The 17,077-nt window shown below is 31.3% G+C and overlaps 1 protein-coding gene across 1 annotated transcript in view; it reads left to right on the top strand.

Annotated features, from left to right (window-relative positions):
- Positions 1-4,508: 4,508 nt before the first annotated feature.
- Positions 4,509-17,077, top strand: part of Cdc50 (cell cycle control protein 50A) — a 65,267-nt gene continuing 52,698 nt past the window's right edge. Inside the window, exon 1 of the mRNA XM_035359345.2 lies at positions 4,509-4,663. Within this exon, the coding sequence (XP_035215236.1) occupies positions 4,612-4,663 (52 nt within the window). The 5' untranslated portion in view covers positions 4,509-4,611. The remainder of the gene's footprint in view (positions 4,664-17,077) is intronic.

The raw sequence follows: 17,077 nt of genomic DNA, 5'->3' as shown, positions 1-17,077 counted from the left end.
ATACTATTAAATATATAAACTATTTAATGTCCTAAATTAAATATGGATGGATTAAAGCCACCAAGTAATCTAAGTTTCGAAGGAAATTTAGGCAAAAATTGGAAGAAATGGAAACAAAAATTCCAAAATTATATGTTAGCGTCTGGTGGTATTACTAAATCACCTGAAATTAAAGTAGCTATTTTATTGCATATAATTGGTGAAGAAGCACTTGAAAAATTTAATACTTTTAATTTAAGTGAAGAAGATAAGAAGGATGTTGACAAAGTAATTGAAGCTTTCGAACATTTTTGCATACCGAAAGCAAACGAAAGTGTTGATAGACATATATTTTTCTGTCGAACACAACATGTAGGTGAATCGTTTGATGATTTCTTAACCGATTTAAAGAAATTAAGTAGCAACTGTGGATTTGCAGAATTAAAAGATAGTTTAATAAGGGATAGAATAGTAAGTGGAATTCTAAATAAAAATCTCAAAGACAGATTATTAAGGGAAGATCAGTTAACATTGGAGAAATGTATTAAAATGTGTAAAGCTTCTGAATTAGCAGAACTTCAGCTGAAAACTTTAACTGAAGAAAATAAAATAGAAGCTATCAAACGTAATAAATTTCGACCTTCAGAAGAAAAAAGTCAGCCTTGTAAGAAAGACTATCATGTAAAACAAAGTACTAAATCTTCTTCAAACTATCAAGGAAATAAGTACAATAATCCAAAACCATGTAGAAAATGTGGAACTTTTCATAAGTTATACAACTGTCCTGCTTATAATAAGATTTGCTTGTACTGTAAAAAGAAAAATCACTTTTCTAAAATGTGCACTTTTAAAAATGTTAATGTTGTACAGAATAATTTAGAGCATGAGTTACATAATAATGGTAATGAATATATTTTAGGGTCAGTAGAAGATATAAATCCATTTTCTAAAAATAAAACCGAATGGTTTGAAAAACTAAAAGTAAACATATCTAAATATTTATTTGTTAAGTTGGATACTGGAGCTCAGTGTAATGTGCTACCATTGCCTAAATTTAAACAATTAAATTTAAGAGAGAAATGTTTGACTAAATCAAAAGTCACTTTAAATAATTACAATGGTACTACAATTGATGTAGTTGGAAAATGTAAATTATTATGTGAAACATCGAAAGGGGACAAGGATGAAATAGAATTTCAAGTTGTAGCATGTGATAAAAATGTTCCAGCTATTTTAGGGTTACCTACATTGCAAAAATTAAACCTAATACAAAGGATTTGTACAGTAAATCCTGATTCTAACGAAAAGTTACCAGAACTTTTAAAAGGATATCAAGATTTGTTTAAAGGAACTGGGAATTTAACTGGATATACATATCATATTAAATTAAAACCAGGAGCTGTTGGTAAAATAGAACCCTGTAGGAAAATTCCACTTAGCTTATTAAATCCATTAAAAAAGGAATTAGCAAGAATGGAAAAAGATGGTATTATAAAGAAAGTTAACCAACCAACAGAATTCGTGAATTCATTAGTGGTAGTAAGGAAAAAGGATGGAAATTTAAGAGTGTGTTTAGATCCTCAGCACCTTAACCAAAATATACTGAGAGAACATTATCACATACCAACCTTTGAAGAAATTTCATCTCAAATGACAAATGCAAAGGTCTTTAGTATTTTAGATGCAAACAAAGCATTTTGGCAAATTAAACTGTCAGATTCAAGTTGTGAATTTACTACATTTAACACTCCGTTTGGTAGATATTGTTTTTTAAGGTTGCCATATGGACTGAGTTCATCACCAGAAGTTTTCCACAGAAGTTTTTCTGAAATTTTTAGTGATTTAGAAGGAGTTCAAATATATATAGATGACTTATTAGTTTGGGGTAAAGATAAAAAAGAACATGATTCAAGATTAAAGAAGTTGTTGGACAGAGCCAGAGAAAAGAATGTTAAATTTAATTTAAATAAATGTAAATTTGGGCTGAATGAAGTGAAATATATGGGACATATATTTTCTAAAGATGGTTTAAAACCAGATGAAGACAAAATTAAGGCTATTCTAGATATAAAACCACCAAAAAATGTGAAAGAATTAGAAACTTTCCTAGGAATGATTACATATGTTTCTAGATTTATACCTAATGTATCAGAATTGACATCATGTTTAAGAGATTTGTTGAAAAAACAAGTTATCTGGAACTGGAATGCAACACATGAAAAAGCATTTAGAAGACTAAAAGATGTCTTGGTAAATAAACCAGTTTTACAGTATTATGATATAAACATGCCAGTAATTTTATCTGTAGATGCATCTCAAGAAGGACTAGGAGCAGTCTTACTGCAGAATAATTTACCAGTGGCATATGCATCTAAGGCATTAACAGATACACAGAAGAATTATGCTCAAATTGAAAAGGAAACTTTAGCTATTGTATTTGCGTGTGAGAAATTTCACCAGTATATATTTGGAAAAAATATTACTGTGGAAAGTGATCATAAACCACTGGAATCAATTTTTAAAAAGCCATTAAATAAATGCCCTGTAAGACTACAAAGAATGCGTATACGATTACAGCCATATCAGTTTGAGATAAAATATAAACCAGGAAAAGAACTTTTTATAGCGGATGCATTATCAAGATCATTCACTGATAAAGGATCTGATTTCTTTGAAGGAGAAATAGAAGCTCATATTGGATTAGTTGTAGAATGTATACCAATGTCTAATGGTAAAATGGAAGTTTTTCAACTGGAAACAGAAAAAGATGAAGAACTACAAGTTTTAAGAAAATTGATTAAAACTGGATGGCGAGATGAAAAATGTATGGTTCCAGAACTGGCAAAACCATATTTTAACTTCAGAGAAGAACTATCAGAAGCAAATGGATTAATATTTAAAAATTCCTGTGTTGTTGTACCAAGAAGTTTACGAAAAGATATGTTAAGTAGAATTCATTATGGTCATTTAGGAGTAGTAAAATGCAAGATCAAAGCAAGAGAAATATTATATTGGCCAGGAATGTCCAAAGAAATTGAAGATTTGGTACTGAATTGTCAAACATGTTTAAGTTTACAAAAAGCTAATACTAAAGAACCAATGATATCTAAAGAATTACATAATGGTCCATGGGAAGTATTGGGAACAGACCTCTTTTACTTTCAAGGAAGGGATTATCTAATAGTTATAGATTATTTTAGCAAATATGTTGAAATTGGACATTTGGAAGATTTGTCAAGTGTAGCAGTGATAAAGCAATTGAAATCAATTTTTGCAAGACATGGTATTCCGAAAATAGTATATTCGGATAATGGTCCACAATATAATTGCAGGAAATATAAAGATTTTGCAAGAAGATGGAATTTTGAAACCAGAACTTCAAGTCCAAAATACCCACAGTCTAATGGAATGGTTGAAAGACATATTCAAACTGTCAAGCGAATGTTAGAAAAAGCTGTAGTTGACAACAAGGATCCATATTTAGTTTTACTGGAATATCGTAACTCTCCTATTTCAGATGAAATTAAGTCACCTTCAGAATTGATGTTTGGAAGAAAAGTAAATGGATTGATGCCTATAAAAGAGAATTTTGTCCAAGCTAAACGATATGAAGACCATAAACAACATTTACTGAAGAGACAAATCTTACAAAAAAGTTATTATGATAGGAATGCAAGACCATTAAAACGACTGAAAACAGGAGATCATGTTTACATAAAAGAGAAAGGGAAAAAACTAAATGAAAGAGGGAAAATTATAGAAAAAGCAGAAAGACCACGTTCATATAGGATTATAAGAACAGATGGAAGAATTGTAGAAAGGAACAGAAGAGACCTTCTTAAAGGAACTAATCAGGAAGAGTTTGCAATACAAAACAACTATGAGAATGAAGTTATAGATGAGCCCGAGATACATGAAAATAGTAGGAGCACTTCAAATTTAGATGTGCCTGTAAGTCCTTCAAAATCTAACAGAAGTGTTGTGTCACCAAATAGCAAAAGAAGTATAGTATCATCAAATTTTTCAAATGGACATAACTACGTCACTCGATCTGGTAGGACTGTTAAGAAACCTTATTATTTAAAAGAATATGTTTAATTTTACTACTATTATTATTTTTTATAAAAAAGGGAGATGTTATATATGTAACTGTAACTGTATCTATTATTATCTTAACTATAACTGTAATATAGAATAGTAGATGAGTAATGTAGAATAAACGATGTTTGTGTACATCTTGTAATCATAACTGAGCAGTACCCAACACATATAAAATACAACACAATTTGACTTTGACGCTGCTTTACTAGAAAACAATATATGTGATTAAAATTAATTTAAGATGTCCACATTGCTGGTTTTAAAGAGGCAAAGCTAGAGCAGACGCAACATAATGACATTAAAACTACTACTAGAGATATATATATATACTTCTTGTTATAGTAACCTTACTTCTTGTTAATCCTCCCCTCCAAGCTCCTATAAAGGGTTAGCTCTACGCTCCCTAAGAGGATCGTGTGGGTGAAGAGTCGCACAGAGGAATGAACTAGCCTTTCTGTTTATCCCTGGTTGGGTGTGTCCTTTTTTGCCCGAATAAATGGCAACACTGCAAATGCCTGAAAAGTAAACAAGATGGCATCTCCAATAAGTGTGGAACCACATATTAACAGTAAAAAGCCTTCTAGTAAGCTTATTCAGTTTCTCTTCCCTTGTTTTTGTGTAAATAATTTAATATTAAAAAAATAATGTCAGAATTTTTTAAAGATTGAATACTAATTCATTGTGAATTGGACTGATTTTTAAAACAATTAATATTTGCTAACTTTTGCAAGAGCAAATTTAACTATTTCTTATTACAGTATTAGGAAAAAAAAAAAAAAAAAAAAATCGATTAAATACTCCTCTTGAATTTTTTGTAATATAGTAGCTATATTAATGCACTTTCATTTCTTCAAAATAATAAGGCATACGACTACGGTCTCTACGATTAATGCGCTAGGTTGAAAATGCAAAATTCCGATATTGGAAATTGTAGTTCATCGTTAAAATTTGAGAATATAAATTAATATGGAAAAACTCTCACTTCCTCAGTAGTATTAAGAAAATTTAAGTAAGATTATCTGTGCATTTTGGAAGTGAAAAGCGTCTAGTATCATATTTCTGTTGAGCTGTTATGGACTATTTCGGAATGAATAAAAGCATCTAGATTATGTATAATTTGTCTCTGACACCAGTTCATGCAAGTTAATAGAATTTTTTTTTTTTTTTCGAGATATACGTAGTTGGTTTGCGTATTTCAAATTGCAAATTTACTTTTGATCAAAGTAGATTGATAATTATGATATATCTTCTGATTTTCATTTAAGCAGTTTATTATGTAATAGTCTAATATTTATTTACATTGTTAAGTACAATGTATTAATTTGCCATGAGAAGTCTTAAAATGGTTATAATTTTTTGTTTGTGTTTCATTTGTATTTTGATTACTATTAATATAAATATATGTAATTTTTAATGAGTGCAGAAAATAAATTCTGTTCAACTTTGCTTTTCTGTTTAATATTTTGTTAGTAGTATTACGTCTTATAATAAATTCTGTCCCTTATGAGAAGATTGTTACTACCTAGCATCTTACTTGGAAATTTATTATATTTTTTGGTACTTTTACATAAAGGATATGCCATGCATTTTGTGCATTATTTTGTGTACTCTATTCTCATGCCTTTAATTTGATACTAGGCAAAACATAACTATCAGAAGCAACAAGAAGGAAATATTCGGTTAATCTTTGGATTATGGTAACTTGGCAATTTTTGGCGAAAATTTGGCAATCAACCCTGCTACAGAAACCTTCTACTTTTTTTTTTCGCCGCCATTTTGTCTTCACAAAGTAAAGACAGGTTTCGGCTGATCTTGGAATATGGTAACTGGTAGTTTGGCGACATTTTGAAGGCACATAAAGATTACTACCTAGGACTTTGGTAATAATGTGAGCAGTACTCAGTTCCGATTACGCATTATTTTGTGTGAGGGAAATGACAGATCATGAGATATGTCATGTGATATTAATGGACAAATTACAGTTCTTTAATCGGAAAAGGGGGGGGGAATTTGGAAAAATATCTGTGGCAGTATATTATTTTGTATTAAGCTTCATTGTGTGTTGTGTGAATTAGTGTTGATTAATTTTTGGATTGTATGGCGCTGTCTAAAGTGAATTGTAGATTTTTAATGCGTTTATGTGATAATTCAAAAGAATTGGTTGAATGGTGCATGAGTGTAGGTTTAATCGCGGATAAGTATGAATGTTTGGAAGATGAAGGTTTTAAACATCTTCCTGTGAACCATAAATATTATTTTAAAGATCTGGAAACAGCTGCACATACCAACACAATAGAGGGCACGTGGAGTGCTGTAAAAAGCGGCATTGTGATAAAGAGAATTTTGCTTTTTATTTAGCGGAGGAAGTGTGGAGGAAACATTCGCAGAAAAAATCGTTCAATAATTTTATTGAATCAATAATAAAAGTGTATCCACCATGTAAGCAAGATTCTGAAGAAGATTACGTAAGTTAGTATTTTTAATTATTTGATGATATTATTTTTATGCATTGTTCTAAATGTAAGGTGGAAGTAAAGTAATTTGGTATTATTGGAAAATTGTTATTAGCAATGATTTAGTTTAAAGTAATTAGGATTGTAAGCTAATTTTTATTAATTTAATGTATGTGCTTATTTATATTTTATGTAGTGTTTTTGAATTTAATTATATTTTAATTAAATGATAGTTATATTGTGAATTTTATGTTTGTAGGAATTTGGTATACGTTTTAGTTGAAGTAAACGTGCATGGAAATAATTTAAATATTTGACACTAAGTATTTGTAACCATTTGTAATGTTTGTGGTATGAATTAGTTGGTGACGTTTATAATATAATAGATAATGTAGAGGTAAAAGTTTTTGGATATTTTATTTATTTTATACATGGAAATGTTCATATTTGGAAAGGGTATATACTTTTTCGCGATCAGGTAATTTCATATATGTTCTTTTTACTGGATTTAAAGATTCACAAAATTTTCATGCATTTTCGTGAAATTTTTCTAATTTATGAGAAAAAAGCAGTGTTCATGGATATAGTGAAGAGTGTGCGCAATGCCATTTTTGTGCAATTCTGGGATGTTTTTTTAAGTAAAAATAAGTTGACGTGTACATGGTTTAGTGATATTTTAATTAAATGATAGTTATTTTGTGAATTTTATGTTTGTAGGAATTTGGTATACGTTTAAGTTGAAGTAAATGTGCATTGAAATAATGTAAATATTTGACAATAAGTATTTGTAGTGTTTGCAGTATGAATTCGTTGGTGACGTTAATAATGTAATAGATAATTTAGAGGTAAAAGTTTTTGGATATTTTATTTATTTTATACGTGGAAATGTTCATATTTGGAAAGGGTATATACTTTTTTCGCGATCAGGTAATTTCGTATGTGTTCTTTTTACCTGGTTTAAAGATTCAGAAAATTGTCATGCATTTTCGTGAAATTTTTCTAATTTATGAGAAAAAAGCAGTGTACATGGATATAGTGAAGAGTGTGCGCAATGCCATTTTTGTGCAATTCTGGGATGTTTTTTTAAGTAAAAATAAGTCGACGTGTACATGGTTTAGTGATATTTTAATTAAATGATAGTTATTTTGTGAATTTTATGTTTGTAGGAATTTGGTATGCGTTTTAGTTGAAGTAAACGTGCATGGAAATAATTTAAATATTTGACACTAAGTATTTGTAATGTTTGCGGTATGTATTCGTTGGTGACGTTTATAATATAATAGATAATTTAGAGGTAAAAGTTTTTGGATATTTTATTTATTTTATACGTGGAAATGTTCATATTTGGAAAGGGTATATACTTTTTCGCGATCAGGTAATTTCATATATGTTCTTTTTACCGGGTTTAAAGATTCAGAAAATTGTCATGCATTTTCGTGAAATTTTTCTAATTTATGAGAAAAAAAGCAGTGTACATGGATATAGTGAAGAGTGTGTGCAGTGCCATTTTTGTGCAATTCTGGGATGTTTTTTTAAGTAAAAGTAAGTCGACGTGTACATGGTTTAGTGATATTTTAATTAAATTATAGTTATTTTGTGAATTTTATGTTTGTAGGAATTTGGTATACGTTTCAGTTGAAGTAAACGTGCATGGAAGTAATTTAAATATTTGACACTAAGTATTTGTAACCATTTGTAATGTTTGCGGTATAAATTCGTTGGTGACGTTTATAATATAATAGATAATTTAGAGGTAAACGTTTTTGGATATTTTATTTATTTTATACGTGGAAATGTTCATATTTGGAAAGGGTATATACTTTTTTTGCGATCAGGTAATTTCGTATGTGTTCTTTTTACCTGGTTTAAAGATTCAGAAAATTGTCATGCATTTTCGTGAAATTTTTCTAATTTATGAGAAAAAAGCAGTGTACATGGATATAGTGAAGAGTGTGCGCAATGCCATTTTTGTGCAATTCTGGGATGTTTTTTTAAGTAAAAATAAGTCGACGTGTACATGGTTTAGTGATATTTTAATTAAATGATAGTTATTTTGTGAATTTTATGTTTGTAGGAATTTGGTATGCGTTTTAGTTGAAGTAAACGTGCATGGAAATAATTTAAATATTTGACACTAAGTATTTGTAATGTTTGCGGTATGTATTCGTTGGTGACGTTTATAATATAATAGATAATTTAGAGGTAAAAGTTTTTGGATATTTTATTTATTTTATACGTGGAAATGTTCATATTTGGAAAGGGTATATACTTTTTCGCGATCAGGTAATTTCATATATGTTCTTTTTACCGGGTTTAAAGATTCAGAAAATTGTCATGCATTTTCGTGAAATTTTTCTAATTTATGAGAAAAAAAGCAGTGTACATGGATATAGTGAAGAGTGTGTGCAGTGCCATTTTTGTGCAATTCTGGGATGTTTTTTTAAGTAAAAGTAAGTCGACGTGTATATGGTTTATGTGTATGTGTTATTCTGAAAAACGCGCAAGGAGTTTGCGATTGTGCACTTTTTCCTTATTTTGCAGTGAATATTTGTCATGATTAAGCAGTTTTGTTAGATAAAATTTCTAGCATAATTGTAATTCGGCTAGGAGATTGTTGGAAAAAGGTATTCAGTAAATAAAAAGAAAAGAAACATGTCTTTACTTCGTGAAGACAAAATGGTGGCGGAAAAAAAAAATAGAGGGTTGCTGTAGCAGAGTTGGTCACCAAATTTTCGCTAAAAAATCGCCAAGTTACCATAATCCAAAGATCAACCCAGGTTTCTTTTTTTTTTTTTTATTTACTCAACATTTTTTCCAACAATCTGCTAGCCGAATTACACTTATGCTAGAAATTTTATGGAACAAAAGTGCTTAATCATGACGAATATTAACTGCAAAATTGGGAGAAAGTGCAGAATTGCAAACTCCTTGCCACGTTTTTCAGAATGGCACATACACAGTAACCATGTACACGTCAACCTATTTTTACTTAAAAAAAATCCCATAATTGCACAAAAATGGCATTGCACACACTCTTGACTTTATCCATGTACACTGCTTTTTTCTCATAAATTATAAAAATTTGCACGAAAATGCGGGAAAATTTTGTGAATCTTTAAATTCGGTAAAAAGGACATATATGAAATTACCTGATTGTGAAAAAGTATATACCCTTTCCAAGGATGAACATTTGCACATATAAAATAAATAAAATATCGAAAAACTTTTTTTTCCCTCTAAATTATCTATTATAAACGCCACCTGCGAATTTATAACGCAAACATTAAAAATGGTTGCAAATACTTAGTGTCAAATATTTAAATTATTTCCATGCACGTTTACTTCTACTGAAACGTATTCCAAAATGCTACAAATATATAATTCACAAAATAACTTATCATTTAATTAAAATATAATTAAATTAAAAGAAAGTGCAGAATCGCAAACTCTTTGCCGCGTTTTTAAGAATGGCACATACACAGTAACCATGTACACGTCGACCTATTTTCACTTAAAAAAAATCCCAGAATTGCACAAAAATGGCATTGCACACACTCTTGACTTTATCCATGTACACTACTTTTTTCTCATAAATTAGAAAATTTTGTGAATCTTTAAAGTTGGTAAAAAGGACATATATGAAATTACCTTATCGCAAAAAAGTATATACCCTTTCCAAGCATGAACATTTGTACGTATAAAATAAATAAAATATCCAAAAACTTTTCCCTGTAAATTATCTATTATAAACGTCACCTGCGAATTTATAACGCAAACATTAAAAATGGTTGCAAATAATTAGTGCCAAATATTTAAATTATTGCCATGTACGTTTACTTCTACTGAAACATATTCCAAAATACTACAAACATATAATTTACAAAATCACTATCATTTAATTAAAAGTATAATTAAATTTAAAAACACTACTTAAAATATAAATAAACACATACATTAAATTAATAAAAATTAGCTTAAAATCTTAATTACTTTAAACTAATTCATTGCTGATAACAATTTTCCAATAATAGCATATTAATTTATTTATTCCTTATATTTAGAACAATGCATAAAAATACTATCCTCAAATGATTAAAAAACTAACTTACCTAATCTTCTTCAAAATCTCAATCGTATTCTTATGTGCGCCTGTTTCAGGATCTTTAAAATGATACTTATGGTTAACAGCAAGATGTTGAAAACCTTCATCTTCCAAACTGACATATGACTTCCAGCAATCGGATATTATTATTGTACCCGGTAGAATATACTGCTTAATAAAACTTAAAAAGCAATTTTTACTTCTATCTCGCATAACCTTAAAAAAACACTTATTACTACCCCCTTTCAATCCCACTAAATACAGTCAAAAGTCTTTAATCCGGACTCGTCGGGACTTCGGCGATTCCGGATTATCGATTTTTCTGGATTATAGATCATCAGTTTAAATCTGGTAAGATGGCATGCAGAAATTATAAAATTAAAAATATGAAACCGTAATTTATAAAATAATTAGCAATTGTGATCTAAAGAGTATCAAAATTTACAAAAAAAGTAGCTTAATATTTATTTGTTTACTTTATTAAACATTTCTTTCAATGCGCACATACGTAAAGCATCCCTTAGGCATAGCCGAAATTAGAAAATTGCAACCAGAAAACTATTTGATTTGTATTCGTGATATTTATAATGACGAGGAATTTGATTTAAATCATATCAAAGACGGAGTACATCGAGATTAAATACTACATTTAGTAAGGAATTATAAGCCGAATAAAATAAAAACATCTGCCCTGACGATAACGATAGTGCTGACAGATCAACTTCCAGTTCATTGTGCCCCCACCCCCGCGCAGAGCAGCGTGAAATTGATAAACAGATTTCGGAACGGTTAGATAAACAAAGGATATGCCTTTATCCATTTTTTGTAGCAATTCGTTTTTTGTTTGATGGACATCGAAACATACTTTCGTTTTGTAGATCCTTTGGGAGCTCCAGCATCGGAAATTCTATTTGACATAATCGAAAGTTCAAGCTTACTTTTATAAAATTGCTCTTACAGTCTGCAAAAAATAATAAGCCGGATCCAATTCGAAGATTAAGGAACAACCCAATCATCAACATTAACTGAAATAGATAATTAGATAATTTTAGCTTATACCATCCATTATACATTAAACGCGCACGCGAAAACGTATTCTGCGCTTGCGCAGACGCCTATGCGCAGTCGTAAATGTCTTGCGCGCACGTGTAAAACGCCTATGCGCATGCGTCAATGCGCCGCATGCGCAGAAAGATTTTAGCTTTGAGGTCCGGATTATGGGTGTCGGAATTAACGACTTTTGACTGTACCCGTTTCGAATTCACTTTACATAGGGTCATGGGATCCAAAAATTAATCAACACTGTTTCACACAACACAGAATGAAGCTAAATACAAAATGCTATAAAGTACTGCAGATATTTTTCAGATTTGCCCCCTTTTACCGATTAAAGAACTGTGATTCGTCCATATATGTCACATGACATATCTCATGATCTCTCAGACAAAATAATCCGTAATTGGAACTGGGTACTTCTCACATTATTGCCAAAATCCTAGGTAGCAACCTTTATCGCCTACCAAAATGTCGCCAAACTGCCTGTTACCATATTCCAAAGATTAGCCAAATATTCTCTTAAATTCCCAACATCCTCCAAAAGCCCATTGTGTGACAAAACATGGCTTATGCTTTTTTTTTTTTGTTCTTTTTGTAAAGAAGGCATTTTTCGCAATTTTCTAGCATCCATCAATTATTAATGTTAGGATGAGACTAACACATATCTCTCTCGTGCAATTATTCGAAGGATAAATATCAATCTCAGTAAATATTTATGGATACCCCTAGGCGATACATAGACAGTGAGTTTGTGCAATGCTTTCACTTGGCTATTTTGGCTTTGTGTAGCGAAGATTTTTGTCGTTACGCAAAGCCAAAATAGCAAGTCAAAGAAAAGCACAAACTTGGTATCCAGGTGCACATTGACCTATTTTCACTTGAAAAAAACCTCAGAGAATTGCACAAACTTGGCATTGTGCACTTCCTTGACTTTGTACACGTCAATCTATTGTCACTTAAAAAGTCAAAGGAGCAGCCAATTCTATACTAGAGCCAAAAAGAAATGTATAATCTCAATAAACTAAAATCAAACAATGAAATAACATAAAAAAGGGGGTTCTTTCTAGCATCTAAGCACTACACAAAGGAAATATCCACTTAACATTATTTTGAAATTGCTGTGTCTTCAGTCAAACGGAATTCCTTATTAACAGTATCCGGAAACTTCCTAAAACTATCTGAAGTAGAATCTGTATACTAGCGTTGCCACGTAAGTTCACAAAAGTAAGAGTAAAAAATGTCCTCTGTAGTGCTGGTATCCTCTAACGTTCGACCATATGCATTTCCTTCATACAAACAAGACACTTTTAATTCCATTGAATTACATTCAAGAAAGTTTCTTTTCTTCTGTTCTCAACCTAAAAAAGTTTTCAGATTTTTAAATTATGTCCGAAGGGGTGTTTTTTTAATATTTTGTGTGTTACCTTTATTTATCAAATATCATATTCTTCGCGCTTAAACCATAAAATTCAGTTCAACAGCAATATCGCAAAATAATTTTAAGATGAGTATATCTTTAGAATTTCCAATACACAGTTCTGCGCGCTGGAGATAAAAGGCCCCCCCCCCTCACCCGTAGAGTCTGCCTTTGCTCGCTTTTAAATCGTTGAGTTTGTTAGTCAAAACTTCATTAAAGTTTAACAAAATATGAAATAGATAATAAAATAAATTCCAAATTTGTTCTTCCAGTTGCCCATATTCAGGAGGAAACGTACATTATTCAAAGTTCAATGGCTCATTGTTTATCACAATGCAAGAAACATACACACATTTATGCAGACTCTTCATTATTTAATTTCCTTAAATATAATACAGGGTGATAACATTTGGTGGCAACAATTTGAAAAGTGAATCGGACATTTATAATGAACCAGTGCAAAATGCCAGAATGAAAATAATAGTCCTTCAGGACAAATTGCCCCATTGGACTAAAAAACTCAGTGACGCTACAGCCCTAGTGGGCCATGGCCTGCAGTGCCCCAAAATTTGCTTTCTTGACCGTGGGCCCTGGGTACGTGAGCTCTGAACAAGTAGTCAGCTTTTTGCAGAACCTCTGCACTGTGTTTAGTCAAGCGAACTTGGTACTTATTTTATTGACCCACTCAAGGAATGAAAGGCTGAGTCAACCTTGCCCATACCTGTGGTGCTGCTGCACGATGCACTAGCCACTGCACCACCAGGTCTCAACCACTTCAGAAAAAAAAGAAACACCCTCCACTCTCTCATTCGATACCACTAAACACCCACTTTATCACCGGCAGCCATTTTATGATGCAAAGCACACAGTACACGACATAATCCTAACTGACATCCAACAAATATTTTCCCATCAGGTCAAATTCACTGCAATGACACAACCAGTTACTTCATAATAGGGTTTCCATAATATTCAATTACTACTATTCTACTACTACTTACCATAAATTAAACAACAGCATCGTTATAATCCAAGGGGCACCCTTAAATATAGGCTAATCTAAATCTCTTGTGTAACTATTTCAATCAACCATTGTTTTGATTCATTTGAAGCTAGTTTGGGTTCTCAAAACTTAGATTAATATACGGCAACACCTGACTTTATAAGTGAATGGAATAGCAGTAATGAAAGAAATTCATAATCGGGAAAAACACTTTTTTGTTCAGACACCTTTTTCTTGCAGAAACGAAAACTATATAACTATATGGGCTTTGAGCTACATTTTTAATTTTATGAGGTGATTATTCAAAAGTAATCTGGTTTTGTGAAGAATACCTCTTTTTTGAAAAAATAGGGTAGCCACTTGTTCATTTCTTGATAAATCCAAAGTTGTAAAATCCAGTGCTGTGGGGAAGGGGGGGATTCCTGATTAGATGGAAAATGTGGCTGTGCAAGTGGTGGTTATTAAGACAAGCAATATCGGATGTCGAGGAAATGTGCGAAAAAAAGGAGGTGGCAGATGGTATTGCTCTAATATTTAAAAGAGTTCATATGTTTTAAATATGTTCACTATTTTGGGGGGTTAAATTTTGATAGCGGGTGTTATTATTTCAAATTTTTGTTGACTCTGAAGACCTTTTTGATTGAAATATGTTCTAAATATATAAGTATGTTGTATATTTCAAGCCTTTTATTGTAGCCTGAGTGACAAATTTGCAGCAGATAAGACCACCATAAATGTTGTTTTCCTCTATATTTTTCCTTTTTATTCTACACCTTAGACTCCTACACCTAATTCTAATTAATCACCACTGATTGAGCTTAGTGTACTATCATCACTGTCACTACTAGGTCTTTCTAGTATGCTGGCTGTCTTCCTAATTTTGGGAAAAGAAACTAAACTGTGCATATGCTACTTAGCAATGGGAACTGAAGGTTAAAAAAATAGTTTTACACATTTATGAAGTAAGGTTGATAAATGCCAACTGGAGAAATTTCATGTATACTGTAAGGCCCTATTGAAGAGAAATTCGAGAAAAGTGATAGATTGTCATAATTTTCAGGTAGAAATTCTTGCAGAATAACAAAACCTTGGTTGTCATTGTTCAGAAATTCTTCCTACAGCAGAATCTCCCTGGTAGCAGCACCATGTTCAGAAGTATGATTTTGAAAGAGTATTTTCTTGGGTAAACATTTTTATTGTATTTCCCTTAGGAAATCATCTTTATTGTATTGAAGTCTATAACTGGGAGAGACGTACGAGATTGGCTTCATTTAGACATTGATCTCAGTTCACAGACCATTGGGTTAGTGATGGGTTGACATTCATTTAGTCTTTCGAGGGGGTAAATATGAGAATTGAAAAATGAAAAAAAAATTTTTTCTCTATTTTTTTTTCTGAATTAGAACAAATGGTAATAACTTGCTAATTCAGAAATTTAGACATATCACAATAATAATACTAAATTGTTTACTTAAAAAAATTAGTTATTGTATGTTTATTTTTTCAAAAGATGAATGTTATGCATACAATTATAATTTTTTTTTTTTTTTTTTTTTTTTTTTTTTGCTACAGTGTAGTACTGGTTTACGTGTTTTGTATTGTAAACATCAGATGTGTACTTTCGTATTATGTCGTTGACCATGAAAGTTGGTGGAGATCCTACTAAAGTTGTGTCAACTGTTCATGTGGAATTCTGAGCCACACTTCTCTCTGCACAATCCACCAAGTAACCACTGCTGCAGAAGTATTTGTCCCACTTCATTTTTGTTTCAATAAAAAGATTTTAGTCAATTTCTATTATTTTATTACAGTGTTCAATTTTACTGAAAGCTTTGTTTAGAACACAATGTGTACACATTTCCTGCAGGTGATTGTTCTAATCTATTACTGTTTTGGCAGTCATATCCAGCTTTCTGCTTTCAACAGGTTTTTAATTCTTTCAGCCAGCTATAAATGAACTGGAGACACTAAAAAATATCTGTATCTATATATAGAGATACAAATTAAAGTAAAAAGAACAAACGATAAAAGACCTATGTGGTCAAAAACTTCGTGCATTGTGCTGCAAAAATTTAGAAAAAGGTTAAAAGAAAAATCCTAGTTTGTACGCTAAAAAGCAGCTTAAATACTGTGGTTCCGTGAAAACATTAACATAAGCAAAATAAGTTGCAATGAAATGTGTTACAAGAGTAGCAATATGCTAATCAAATTAAGGTATATTAAAACATTAGTAAAAGTAATAACAAATGATTTGAGCAAAAATATAAAAACTAAGAAGCGGTAAATGGTAGATTAGCCTAATTTGAATCTCATTATGGCTCATCAGGGGAAATTATTTTTTAGTGAATTTCGAATCAAGCTAATTCCATATCGCGTTTCGCCGAAACAGACAATTGAAACTGTACGCGAAACTTTTTTATATATCTATATATATAGATATATATATTTTGTATCGAATGGCGTGCACTTGCCTTTTTTCTGCATTGGCCACTCCTAAGGCTAGAAGTGGTGGCCATTTTATTGTGGAGGCACTTAAGAGGCTGCCACTGTTACCTCCTATGAGGGAATAGACAATTTACGTCCATGCCTTCTCCGGGATTTGAAGTCAAACTCTTTGGTATCACGGTTGGCTCCTCTAACCACTATACTTGCTGTGCAGCTCACTCAAAAATATGAAAATATCATTCTGCAGTTCTCGAACTCATTTTTGTTTTTCAAAATGTAAGGGAAATAATGCAGCAATAACAGTTAATTTAGAGCCTCTAATTTTTAATTAGAGGTGTAGTGGTTAAGTCTACTGCAATACCTAATGGCCCGGGTTGAAATTCCAGAGGAGACATGGCTGTAATTGTCTGTCCCTTCGCAGGAAGTAACAGTGGCCCACCTATTAGGTGCTTCCACAATAAAGTGCAAACACTTCTGATCTTAATACTGGCGAAGCCTAAGTCAGATAAGTGTCTACCAAT

This window comes from Stegodyphus dumicola, chromosome 4 (genome assembly GCF_044657685.1).
Source record: "Stegodyphus dumicola isolate Sdum_Otavi_A_Nest chromosome 4, ASM4465768v1".
In the NCBI taxonomy this organism is placed as follows: domain Eukaryota; kingdom Metazoa; phylum Arthropoda; class Arachnida; order Araneae; family Eresidae; genus Stegodyphus; species Stegodyphus dumicola.
Note: the sequence above shows the minus strand (reverse complement) of the source record. Positions and strands in the feature narration are given on the sequence as shown.